Source organism: Psammomys obesus, unplaced genomic scaffold (assembly GCF_907164565.1).
Source record: "Psammomys obesus unplaced genomic scaffold, mPsaObe1.curated_primary_1811, whole genome shotgun sequence".
In the NCBI taxonomy this organism is placed as follows: domain Eukaryota; kingdom Metazoa; phylum Chordata; class Mammalia; order Rodentia; family Muridae; genus Psammomys; species Psammomys obesus.
The window spans coordinates 2,250-15,720 of NW_026590356.1; the positions used below are offsets into that span (position 1 = coordinate 2,250).

The following is a 13,471-nucleotide window of genomic DNA, read 5'->3' on the forward strand; positions in this document are numbered from 1 at the left end:
TGAGGACAGGTGAGGCAGACTGTGATGGGGTTGTGGAAACGTCATCTGTGTGGAAAATGACGGCAGAGCAGAGGTTCTACAGCCTGGCCTAGTCACAGCAATGGGGAAGTCAGCTGGTGCTGAGGATAGCAGTTCCCCTTCCTGTGGGGCTGCTGAAGTACAACCATGTCATGAGCAGTGCCCTGCCTCCAAGGGCCACACCCTCTGTTTCCTGTCACTCCTGACAGGCTCTGTAGCTCTGCTCTCAAGCACAGTTGCAGCCTCTGGGAGGAGATGCCATGACCTTCACCTTCACAGTCCTGCTCTGTCTGGGTGAGATGTGAAGACGGGGAGGGATACTGTGGTCTAGACATGACCCTGGCCTGGAGCTGAGCACTCACCCATCAGGAAACCCCAGGGTCTCAGGAGGTTCAGCAGAGGGGAGGATCTCCTCAAGCTTCAGGGACAAACCTCTCACAGGAAACTCTCTTCCAGGACTGACCCTTGACCTCAGGACCCCAGTGCTGGCAGGTGAGTGTCTGCGCTGTCCTGACTTGCTCTTCTCTTCATATCCCAGAGCCATGCCTGGGCAGTGGGGATGGGAAAATCCACATGTGCTGGTCCTGGAGGTGGCTGGAGGGTCGTGGTGTTAAGGACTGCAATCTGAGGAAGGATGCCCTGGGTTCTAATTGCTCATTTTCTTGCAGGGAAACTCCCTAAGCCTGTCCTCAGAGTACAGCCAGACTCTGTGGTCTCCAAGTACACTGAGGTGACCTTCCTGTGTGAGGGAACCACGGGAGTCACAAAATACAGTCTCTATAAAGATGGACATTCATATACCCGGGCCACACAATTTCTACTGGAGTCTGGGAAGAAGGCTGAATTCCGCATATCATACATTAACGAGAACCATGCAGGGAGATATCGCTGTTACTATTATGTTACCTATTATGAACGGTCAGAACCCAGCAACACCTTGGAGCTGGTGGTGACAGGTGAGAGGAAACCATCCTCAGGCTTCTTGGTTAGGAAGTCAGTCTGCTCTCAGTGGTCCCCCATCACCTCACAGGCCTGGATGATAATGAGACCTGACACATGTAACTGATTCCTCTTCTCTTCTAGGAGCATTCACGAAACCCAGCCTGTCAGCCCAGCCCAGCCCTGAGGTGACTTCAGGAGGGAATGTCACCCTCCAGTGTGTCTCCGAGCAGCCATATGGCAGGTTTATTCTGATTAAGCAAGGACCACAGAAGCTCTCATGGAGGCGGGACTCACAGTACAACCACTCTATTCAGAATTACCAAGCCCTGTTCCCTGTGGGGCCGGTGAACTCCAGCCAGAGGTGGATATTCAGATGCTACAGATATGACAACTACAGACCACAGCTGTGGTCAGATCCTAGTGAAGCCCTGGAGCTCCTGGTCTCAGGTGAGCAGCCACAGCATTTCCATAGAATGATGGTGAAATGACAGGTGCTCAGGGAGACCTGGAGTGTGATGTATGTAAGGACCTAGGGCTCTTTAGATCATTGGCACAGAGCATGGAAGACAGTGGAACCCAAGACATAGATTCCAGCACAGAAAATGAGAGTGAAACCCAGGATGGCTGGAGAGATGAGTCTTCTCAGGGCTTTCTGATACTCTGGATCAGCCCAAGTGCCATCTCCAGCTGTGACCTGCTCCTGCCACTTTCACACAGACACACCTCCTTCTCTCCTACTTCTTTGCAGGGAACCTCCACAAACCCATCATCAAGGCTGAGCCAGGCTCTGTGATGGCTCCCGGGACTTCCTTGACCATCTGGTGTCAGGGTACTCTGGGGGCAGAAATATATGTTCTTCATAAAGTCGGGAGCCAAGAACCCCAGGACACACAGAACCCAGAGGAACCTGGGAGCAAGGCCAAGTTCTCCATCCCTTCTGTGAGACGGGAACATGCAGGGCAATATCGCTGTTACTGTTACAGCAAGGCTGGCTGGTCAGAGCGCAGTGACACCCTGGAACTGGTGGTGACAGGTGAGGGGACAGTCAGAGTCTCAGCCTCACTCGCTGCTCTCAGGAGTATTCTCTTCCCACAGAGTAACCCTGGAGAATGTGGTGGCTGTGTGAGCCCACTTGAGTCTGCCTCCTTCTCTCCTAGGAATCCACTATAATAAACCCAGCCTGTCAGCCCGGCCCAGCCCTGTGGTGACCTCAGGAGGGAACATGACTCTCCAGTGTGCCTCATGGAATAGATACGACAAGTTCATTCTCACCAGGGAAGATCAGCAGCTCCCCAGCTCTCTGGACACACAGCATATACCCTGGACCTCACAGTACCAAGCCCTCTTCTCTATGGAACACATGACCCCAAACCACACAGGGACATTCCGATGTTATGGTTACTACAAGGACACCCCACAGTTGTGGTCAGAGCCCAGTGAACCCCTGGAAATACACATCTCAGGTGAGTCAGCACCTTCCTCACCAATCAGTTTTGAGACCCGAAGCCCTTTGCCCCAGGCTTGCCCCTCTGGGGAGCTGCAGGTAGAGATTGAGTAAATGGAGAGCTGGTTTCTGAACCAGACCCCAGGCCTGGGAATAAGCAGGGCCATGAGCAGGGCAGGATGTGAGGGCACGGGTGCCTGGTAAACAGCCAACTCCACGGTCTCTAGCCTGTCACCTTCCCTCCAGGCCTGTCCAAGAAGCCCTCTCTGCTGACTCAGCAAGGCTATATCCTGCACCCTGGAAGGAGCCTCAAGCTGCAGTGTTCCTCTGACATCAGCTATGACAGATTTGCTCTGTACAAGGTGGGGGAAGCTGACCTCACCCAGCACTGTAGCCAGCGGACTCAGGCTGGCCTATTCTTGGCCAACTTCACACGAGACTATGTGAGTCGTGACATGGGAGGCCAGTACAGATGCTATGGTGCACACAACCTCTCCTCTGAGTGGTCAGCCTCGAGTGACCCCCTGGACATCCTAATCACAGGTGAGAAACTGAGTAGATTCAGTCAGGTACCTGGCCTCTTCTCAGGCTCTCATGAGGCAGCCTAGGAGCTCATGGTTGGGATGAGGAACAGGGATTTTAGGCAGGAACAGGTGCAGAGACAGGGGAGCAGGAGAGGAGCTCAGTCAGAGAAAGAGACATAGTTCCAGGTCCTCAGAGCAGACCCAGGTGAGGGTTCATCTCAGAACAAGGAAGGCAGCCTCTCATCATCCCTCTTCTCCATAGGGTATCTCCATGTCACTCCTTCCCTCTCAGTGAAGCCCAACTCCACAGTGCTCTCAGGAGAGAACGTGATCCTGCTGTGTCAGTCAATGTACAGTGTGGACACTTTCATTCTGTCCAAGGAGGGATCAGCCCACCCACCTATGAGACTCAAATCAAAGTCCCAAGAATACCAGTGGCATGCAGAATTCTCCATGACTGCTGTGACCTACACCGACACAGGAACCTACAGGTGCTATGGTTCTCAAGACTCAGCTCCCTACCTGTTGTCAGAGGCCAGTGCCCCTGTGGAGCTCACAGTCTCAGGTAGGGTGATCCTAAGTATGCTTCATCCCAAGGCTGCCTGGCAGCTCTTACCTCACCAACTCTTCATTTCTCTGTCACTTCAGATTGTGAATGTGGGACACAGACAGTGATCCCAACAGAAACTCAAGAAGCTGGTGCTTAGAGGTTGAGCTAGAAAAGGTTGCATCCAGACAGGGAAATTTAAACTCAGCCTGAAAGGTGGGACAAGTGGGTGAGGAGAATTGCAAGGAACCAAGAGATTCACCTGTTGTCTTACCCCAGTGGCCCTGAGAACAAATGTGCCACCTGCATGGAGTCAGGCCCTAGAGAGACATTAGAGACTCTGCTGGCAGGTGGGGCCCAGATTTAAAGAACTAGTTATGGGCTTGATACAGCTGCTCCAGGAGATCCTGACTTGCACAAACCTTCCCTTTCTGGGCTTCTATTTCTTTGGGTCATAAGGCAGAAGCCTGACACACATGTCTAATTTTTTCTGTGCTGGTGATGGCTGTGACCTCTCCTGACACAGGGGGGCTCCGGAACTTGATTCTGCATGGGGTCTTTCCCACAGTGTGGTGACATGTGATAGCGGTGGACACATGGCAAAGTAGGCCCTTCAGACTCCATCCATCTAGTCATGGGGCATAATTCTAGTGTTCTTCCAGAGTTCTTTGACCTGCACACCTGGGGTCACCTACAAGTTTCACAGTCCCCTCCTCTCTATGACAGTTAGTGTGTGCTGGTGACCCTGTGAAGCTCATGGTCCCAAGCAAGTTGATACAGACTTTCTGAGATGAAGGGGGGTGTCAGCATTCTCCATTTTGCTACAGAGTGTCAGTCAGAAGGATCCTCTTCCACATGATGGTGGAGGCACCATGAATCCTTCTAGAAATGCTCACTGCACTCCCTCCTAATGGTTTCCAGAGCTTTCAGGTAGTCTGGAGGAGTGTCTTGGGGAGTCCACAAACACACACAAGATACTAAGCAGAAAGCGGTCTCCAGTTCCAACCTCCTCCCACCACCCTCCACTTACCAGCATTTACAGGATCCCTGTCACATTCTCTCAGTGCAGTCATGGCCCACTGTGTCTCCACAGGAGGAGGTAGCCATGCCGCAATAATTACAAAGCCTACTGTGCTCTCTTTATGTTCAAACCAGATCCAAATCCATAGCCCAACCCTATTTGACAGAATTCTCCATGAGAACTTCAACATAACAATGATCACAGTAATCAAAATAAAACCCAATGGTCTCAGTCAAAACCTATTGCTTTGTGCAGTGTGTAACCTTGCCCTTCAGGGAAAAATAGAAGAAATGGAACTGCCAGGGTTAAGCTAAGAATGTCTTTCACCTGCCCTTGATGTACCCATCTGAACAAGGTTTGGGGATAGGGCCTCCAGGGACACTCTACCACTGACCCTTGAGTCTTCTAAAGAGACGGGAAACCTGCACCACTCTCTTCTCACACTACAGTAGTCGGTCCAGTCTTCTCAATAACTATTATTTGGTAAGATGACAGAATACATCAGTCTTCAGAATGTGCTTACTGCGAGATAGCCATGTTATTAGGGGAACTATTAGGTGAAAGCCCACTGGCTTGTTATCTACTCTCATTTCTGTTTCACACACACACACACACACACACACACACACACACACACACACCAGGGAAATGCTCAGATCAAAGGAGAGATAGAGGGGCTGTGTGTGACGAAGGAGGCACTCATCAAAACAACAGACTGAATATGTGAGTCTGCACAGCCTCTGATGAGCTCACCTGAGATGCCACACTCAGAATGGTCTGGTGGCTGCCTAGTGCAGTGTGTCCAGGACCACTGCCAGAAGGTCTGATCAACTGATTGTACTGTGACTTTGCTGTTTCTACTGGTAAGTCACTGGCTTTTGCTTTAGCACAGTGGCCCTGTAGAATCTGTTAAGATCAGGAGAGGATGGGCACTTACAATAGATGATAAAGGGAATCTCAGAAGAAACACTCAGGTCTCCTAGGCATGTAGACATCCTACTCATCCCTTCTCTTCTCAGAATCAGCTGAGGCCATCAGCCCATCGTAGAACATGGCCAAACCCAAGACAGTTGAATACAGAGATTTCTAATTTTTTTTTTTTTAGATTTTTATGTATTTATTATGAATATAGTGTTTTGCTTACATGTACTCCTGTTCACCAGAAGAGGGCACTAGATCTCACTAGAGATGGTTTTGAGCCACCATGTGGTTGCTGTGAATTGAACTCAGGACCTTTGGTAAAACAGCCATTGCTCTTTTTTTTTTTTTTTTTTTTTTTGAAGCTGTTAAATTGTGACACTTTATTTCACAACACTAGCGCCCCTAATACAAGTTTGCATTCAATTCCTCTGAATATGAATAGGAATGAATAGTATGCAATTGTGTTATTTTGCTAGAAAGCACCACGGACTGCTGTCTTAAATCACAGAATGTTATACTTCAGAGCTCCGGAGGCTGTGGTGGGGGTGATTCTTTTTAAGAACTCTCAGATAGAATTGATTCTAAGCTTCACTCATACTTTCTGAGATTTCCTGCCCATCTTTGTCATTCCTTTGCCTGTAAATGCAACATTTCCATCTCTTCCTGCAGATTTACAGTGTTCATGTGTTCCAGAAATAAGTTTGGCATAATTTTCCAGTTAAATTATATTTTCTTTTTTTATTTTATTTTTTTCTTCTCAGTTACATTTTATTAACTCTGTATCCCAGCTGTATCCCGCTCCCTCGTTCCTTCCCAATCCCACCCTCCCTTCCTCATCTTCACTGTGCCCCTTTCCAAGTCCACTGATGGGGTGGACCTCCTCCTCATTCATCCGATCCTGTTTTATCAGGTATCTTCAGGACTGGCTGCAAAGCCCTCCTCTGTGGCCTAACAGGACTGCTCTTCCCTTGGGGGATGGGGAGGTCAAAGAGCCAGTCATTGAGTTCCTGTTAGAAATAGTCCTTGTTCCCCTCACTATGGGAAACCAATTGGTTGCTGAGATGCCACAGGCTACATCTGAGCAGAGGTTCTAGATTATATCCATACATGGTCCTTGGTTGAATGTCAGTCTCAGAAAAGATCCTGTGCCCAGATATATTTGGTCCTTGTGGAGCTCCTATCCTTTCCCCATCATACTAACTCCCCTTCTTTCATATGATTCCCTGTACTCTGCCGAAGGTTTGGTCAAGAGTCTTTGTATCTGCTTTGAAAACACTGCTAGTTAGAGTCTTTCATATGCCCTCAGTAGACTCCTGTCACACGTTCAATGCACATCCCATCTGTCTTTCTAAATGAGGATTGATCATCTTACCTCATGTCTGCTCTCTTGATTAACTTTTTTAGGTGTATAGATTTCATTATGTTTATCATATCTTATAGGTCTATATAATTGAGTATATACCGTGTTTGTCTTTCTCCTTCTGGGATATTTCACTCTGAATGATCTTTTCTAGATCCCACCATTTGCCTGCAAATTTCATGATTTCCTCCTTTTTGATTGCTGAGTAGTATTCCATTGTGTAAAAATACCACAATTTCTGTATCCATTCCTCCGTTGATGGACATCTGGGTTTTTTCCAGGTTCAGGCTATTACAAATAAAGCTGCTATAAACATGGTTGAGCAAGTATATCTTTTGTGTACTTGAGCAAAGTTTGGGTATATACCTAGCAGTGGTATAGCTGGGTCTTGAGGAAGCACTATTCCTAATTGTCTGAGAAAGCTCCAGACAGATTTCCAAAGTGGTTGTACCGGTTTACATTCCCACCAGCAGTAGAGGAGGGTTCCCCTTTCTCCACAACCTCTCCAGCATGTGTTCTCACTTGAGTTTTTGATCTTGGCCATTCTGATGGGTGTGAGGTGAAATCTCAGGATCGTTTTGATTTGCTGATGGCTAATGAGGTTGAGCATTTCTTTAAGTGTTTCTCTGCCATTCGATATTCCTCTGTCAAGAATTCTATGTTTAGCTCTGTTCCCCATTTTTTAATTGGATTACTTGCTTTGCTGTTTTTCAGTTTCTTTAGTTCTTTGTATATACTGGATATTAGTCCTCTGTCAGATAAAGGGTTGGTGAAGATTCTTTCCCAATCTGTAGACAGTCGTTTTGTTTTGATGACAGTGTCCTTTGCTTTACAGAAGATTTTTAGTTTCATGAGGTCCCATTTATTGATTGTTGCTCTTAGAGCCTGTGCTATTGGTGTTCTGTTCAGGTAGGTGTCTCCTGTGCCAATGAGTTCTAGGCTGTTCCCCACTATTTCTTCTAACAGATTTAGAGTATCTGGTTTTATGTTGAGGTCTTTGATCCACTTGGACTTTAGTTTTGTGCAGGGTGATAAATATGGATCTATTTTCATTTTTCTGCATGTAGACATCCAGTTGGACCAGCACCATTTGTTGAAGATGATGTCTTTTTTCCATTGAATGGTTTTGGCTTCTTTGTCAAAAATCGAGTATTCATAGGTGTGTGGGTTTATTTCTGGGTCTTCTATTTGGTTCCATTGATCCTCCTTTCTGTTTTTATGCCAATACCATGCAGTTTTTATTACTATAGCTCTGTAGTACAGCTTGAGATCGGGGATGGAGATACCTCCAGATGATCTGTTGTTGTACAGGATTGTTTTGGAGATTCTGGGTTTTTTTGTTTCTCCATATGAAGCTGAGAATCATTTTTTCAAGGTCTGTAAAGAAGTGAGTTGGTATTTTGATGGGAATTGCGTTGAATCTGTAGATTGCTTTTGGCAGGATGGCCATTTTCACAATGTTAATCTTACCAATCCATGAGCACGGGAGATCTTTCCATTTTCTGATATCTTCTTCAATTTCTATCTTCAGAGACTTGAAGTTTTTCTCAAACAGGTCTTTCACTTGCTTGGTTAGTGTCACCCCAAGGTACTTTATGTTATTAGTGGCTATTGTGAAGGGTGTTGTTTCCCTAATTGCTTTCTTGTCCCTTTTGTCTTTGGTATACAGAAGGGCTTCTGATTTTTTTGAGTTGATGTTGTATCCTGCCACTTTGCTGAAGGTGTTTATCAGCTGGAGGAGTTCTCTGGTTGAATTTTTGGGGTCGCTCATATATACTATCATATCGTCTGCGAATAGTAACACTTTGACCTCTTCCTTTCCAATTTGTATCCCCTTGATCTCCTTTAGTTGTCTTATTGCTCTGGCTAAGACTTCAAGTACTATGTTGAAGACGTATGGACAGGGTGGGCAGCCTTGTCTTGTCCCTGATTTCAGTGGGATTGATTTAAGTTTCTCTCCATTGAGTTTGATGTTGGCTATAGGCTTGCTGTATATTGCCTTTACTATGTTTAGATATGTGTCTTGTATCCCTGATCTCTCCAAGTCTTTAAACATGAATGGGTGTTGGACTTTATCAAATGCTTTTTCAGCATCTAAGGAGATGATCATGTGGTTTTTCTCCTTCAGTTTGTTTATGTGGTGGATTACATTGATGGATTTCCGTATGTTGAACCACCCTTGCATGCCTGGCATGAAGCCTACTTGGTCATGGTGGATGATATCTTTGATGTGCTCTTGGATTCGGTTTGCAAGTATTTTATTGAGTATTTTTGCGTCAGTGTTCATAGGAGAGATAGGTCTGAAGTTCTGTTTTTTTGCTGGGTCTTTCTGTGGTTTAGGTATCAGGGTGACTGTCGCATCATAGAATGAGTTTGGTAATGTATCTTCTGTTTCTATTTTGTGGAATAGTTTGAGGAGAATTGGTGTTAGCACTTCTTTAAAGGTCTGGTAGAATTCCGCACTGAAACCATCTTGCCCAGGGATTTTTTTGGAGGGGAGACTGTGAATGACTGCTTCAATTTCCTTGGGGGATATAGGGCTATTCAGTCTTTCTACCTGATCTTGACTTAATGTTGGAAGATGGAATCTATCAAGAAAATTGTCCATTTCACTTAGGTTTTCAAATTTTGTGGCATATAGGCTTTTGTAGTATGACCTAATGATTGTTTGAATTTCCTCATTGTCTGTAGTCATGTCCCCCTTTTCATTTCTGATTTTGCTGATTTGGATAGTTTCTCTCTGCTTTTTAGTTAGCTTGGCTAAGGTTTTGTCTATCTTGTTGATTTTCTCAAAGAACGATCTTTTTGTTTCATTGATTCTTTGAATAGTTTTATTTGTTCTAATTGATTGATTTCAGCCCTGAGTTTGATTATTTCCAAGCGTCTGCTCCTTTTGGGTGTATGTGCTTCTTTTTTTTCTGGGGCTTTCACTTGGGCCATTAAGTTGTTTGTATGTGATGTTACGAATTTCTTCTTGCAGGCACTTAGTGCTATAAATTTTTCTCTGATCACTGCTTTCAATGTGTCCCATAAATTTGGGTATGTTGTGCCTTCATTTTCATTGAATTCTAGGAAGTCTTTAATTTCCTTGTCAATAGAGATGGTTTTGAGCCACCATGTAGTTGCTGGGAATTGAACTCAGGACCTTTGGTAGAACAGCCAGGGCTCTTAACCTCTGAGTCATCTCTCCAGCCCCAAATATAGAGATTTCAAAAAATCCTAACAATAGATACAGAGGAACAAAGTTGTGTCCAGGGAGGGCAGGGACTCTGGGTGGCCATTTAGTTATCATGAGGAAATTTTTACCATTCCTAACCTCTGTAATTTCTTTGTCTAAATCCACAGACTCAGAGAACCAGGATCACACAACGGGGAATTTCATCAGGATAGGACTTGCTGTCATTGTCCTCATAGTCCTTGGAATTCTGGTCTTTGAAGCTTGGGACAGCCAGAGTTGGACCCACCATGCAGCTTGAAAATATTCTGAGGAGCAAGAATTGCATCTTTCAAGGCTGAAAAGTTTGGGAAATAAATCTGATGATCCAAAGCTTTCTGTGTAAAAGAAAAAAAAATACAGTTCTTATTTATGTTGAGGAACACTTGAGAAAGAACGTCCAGGGAGAAGATGTGTTTTGTGTGCAGATAAAGGTGTGAGTGTTGTAATAAGATCCTTCCTCAGAAAATGAATTGCTGTCCTTCTCCCCCTGTGGGCTTTTCCTACCTAAACCATCTCTCTTCTGAATCTATAAAGTGGGGGAATTTGCTCTCCCATCTGCCTGGTGCGTGTCCTCATTTGTGCACATTTTTCTTTTTCTCTCTCTCTTGTGTCTTTTTCCATTTTATTAACTGCCACATTCCCTGGGCTGGAGCCTCTGTCTGTTGGACTAGAAACAAAGAAGTTGGCTCAATAACAAAAATGATAAGTAAAGTCAGAGCCAAGAATGAAAGGTCGCTCTGCCTATACTGTCCCAAATCTCTCCCCATGACCCTCCAACCCTTCAGTCACCAATATATGTTCTTCACGCACTTTCTCTTGAAATATGAGGCCATGTTGCCACACTGGTGTAATAAGAACTATCTGGCAAAACAGTGTGACTAGGTGTTTGAAACTGATTTCTTTTAACACAAATCCTTGATTTGTAACGGTCCTTGACCACTTAATATAACCTCTAAAACAGATTTTCAAAAAAAGCAGCATAGCATCATGTGTGAGAGGTAATATGGGTAACATCATGGGCAGGAGGTGATACTTGAAATTGGTGTGTTTCCCTTCATTTTCTGCTGTCTGTTTCTCAAATAGGCAAAAGAAATTGGCATGCAGATTAATCATTTAAAATCATCTTTCTAGCATGCATTATTATGCAATGATTCAGAATTTCCACATAGACAATCATGTTGTCTTCAAACAATTAGAGTGGCATTTCTCTGTTTTATTTTTACCAACACTGGAAGTGTTCTTTTACTTAGCTTCTGTTTTATATTGACTAAGTCTTCAAGTACCAGGCTGGAACATGTCAAGAGAGGTAAATCTGTTGCCTTCTTCAGTATTTAATGCAAAAGTTCTGCTTTCTCAGCATTCAGTATAATGCTAAGTTCCATCTTCTGGTACAGGATATTATTCTGACTCATGAGATTATCTGTTCCTAATTTACTGTGAATGTGTTCATGATGAAGAGTTTGGGTCTCTGACAAAGGTAACTCTTCATCAAAACCACTTTCTCAATTATGTATTTTTAATTTTAACCTTATTACCACCATCGATAACATAATTTTGAATGCTGAATGGAATTTACATAACTAGGTAAATTCTATTTTTCATGAAGTGTTTTTTTACTCTATAATAAATTATCAAAGCTGACATCAGAAAGTGGTTTGAAGAACTTACAATTAGTCAAAGTTTTTCACATTATTAACATAGAATATTTATCAGTCTCATGACTATAACGTCAAAGATTAATTGCTCTTCAGGAACAGCCTTACAATTTTTTTATGCTTTATTCACTTTACGCACTGGCTGAAGCCTCATCTCTCCTCCCCACACAGTCCCATCCTCTTTCCCTACCTCCCCCTCCTCATCCCCCCTTTTCCTCAGAAAAGTGAGCTCCTTTCCCATGCACCCCAGCTCATCAAGTCTTATCAGGACTGAACATGTCCTCTTCCTCTGTGGCCTGGTAACACAGTCCAGCCAGGGCAAAGTGAACAAAAAGCTGGCAACAGAGTCCTTGTCTGATTTAGTCCCCACTTCCCTTACTAGAGGTCACACAAGAGGCCTATGCTGTCCATCAGGTATATCTTTGTAGGGGGCCTAGGTCCAGTTCATGCATGGTTCTTTGTTGATGGTTCAGTCTACGCAAGCCCCTCTGAGCCTGGTTAGTTGGGCTCTGTTGTTTTACTTATAGAGCTCCTGTCACCTCCAGGTCCTTTTCTCTTTCCTCCCAAATATCCACAAGACTTCCAATGCGTGACCCAGTGGTTTAGCTATGAGTCTCAGCATCTGATTTGAGACACTGCTGGATAGTGCCTCTCAGATTACAATTCTGACAGGCTCCTGTCTGCAAGATTAGCAAAGTATTGTTTTATCAGGAGTTGGCACTCTCCCGTAGGGTGTGTCTTTGGTTGGGCCAGGCATTGGCTGGACATTCCCTCAATCTCTGCTCTGTCTGCTTTATTTCTATTCCTGCATATCTTGTTAGGTAGAATAAAGTTTGGGGTGTGCTGGTGTTCCTCTTCCTCTACTAGGAGACTAGTCTAGTTAGAGATTGTCCTCTTCAGCCTCTATAGTCTCTGCTTGAGTCCCCCTCATACCCTTCCAGGAGCATATCCTGACTTCGGTCTGCAGCTTGTCACAGAGATTTTCCCACCCTCAGTTTCCCTTTTCTCCACAGGCTTCTGTCCTCTCACCCCCACTCTCCCCTGTCTGATCTCCATCACTCTCTTTACCCACTATCCTCCTACCTTGTTCCCTCTCTTCAACCATTACCTCTATTCTTTTTTACCTTCCTAATGAGATTTCTGTAACCTCCCTTGGATCCTCCTTGCAACTTATCATCACTGGGTCTGTGTTTTGTAGTATGAGTATCCACTTATCACTGAGTACATACAATGTGTGTTTTCCTGGGTCTGGGTTACCTCACTCAGGATTATCTTTTCTATTCCATACATTTGCCTGCAAATTTCATAATTTCTTTGCTTTTAATAGCTGAGTAGTATTTGATTGTGTAAATGTGTCACAGTTTCTTTATCCATTCTTCCACTGAGGGACATCTAGGTTGTTTCCAGATTCTGGCTCTTGTGACTAAAGCTGCTATGAACATAGTTGAGCAAGTGACCTTGTTGTATGGTGAAGCAGCGTTGGGGTATATGCCCAGGAGTGGTATATCTGGGTCTTGAGGTAAAGCAATTCCTAATTTTTTGAAAATGTTCCAGATTGATTTCAATCATGGTTATACATCTTAACACTCCCACCAGCAGTGGAGGAGTGTTCCTCTTTCTCCACATCCTTTCCAGCATGTGCTGTCACTTGAGATTATGATCTTAGCCATTCTGACTGGTGTGTAATGGAATCTCAGAGTCATTTTGATTGGCACTTTACTGATGACCAAGACGTTGAGCATTTCTTTAAGTACTCTCAGCCATTCAAGATTCCTCTGTTGACTGATGAATCAACCAAGGATCATGCATAGAGAGGACCTAG

The 13,471-nt window shown here is 44.7% G+C and overlaps 1 protein-coding gene across 1 annotated transcript; it reads left to right on the forward strand.

Moving 5' to 3' along the window:
- Positions 1-257: 257 nt before the first annotated feature.
- LOC129676528 (leukocyte immunoglobulin-like receptor subfamily B member 3) lies at positions 258-10,281 on the forward strand. The gene is made up of 9 exons (XM_055606914.1): positions 258-312; positions 475-510; positions 687-974; positions 1,102-1,407; positions 1,709-1,993; positions 2,118-2,423; positions 2,651-2,947; positions 3,191-3,493; positions 10,123-10,281. Exons 1-9 carry the CDS (start codon positions 279-281, stop codon positions 10,251-10,253), a joined length of 1,986 nt encoding a protein of 661 aa, XP_055462889.1. The 5' UTR covers positions 258-278; the 3' UTR covers positions 10,254-10,281.
- Positions 10,282-13,471: the final 3,190 nt, after the last annotated feature.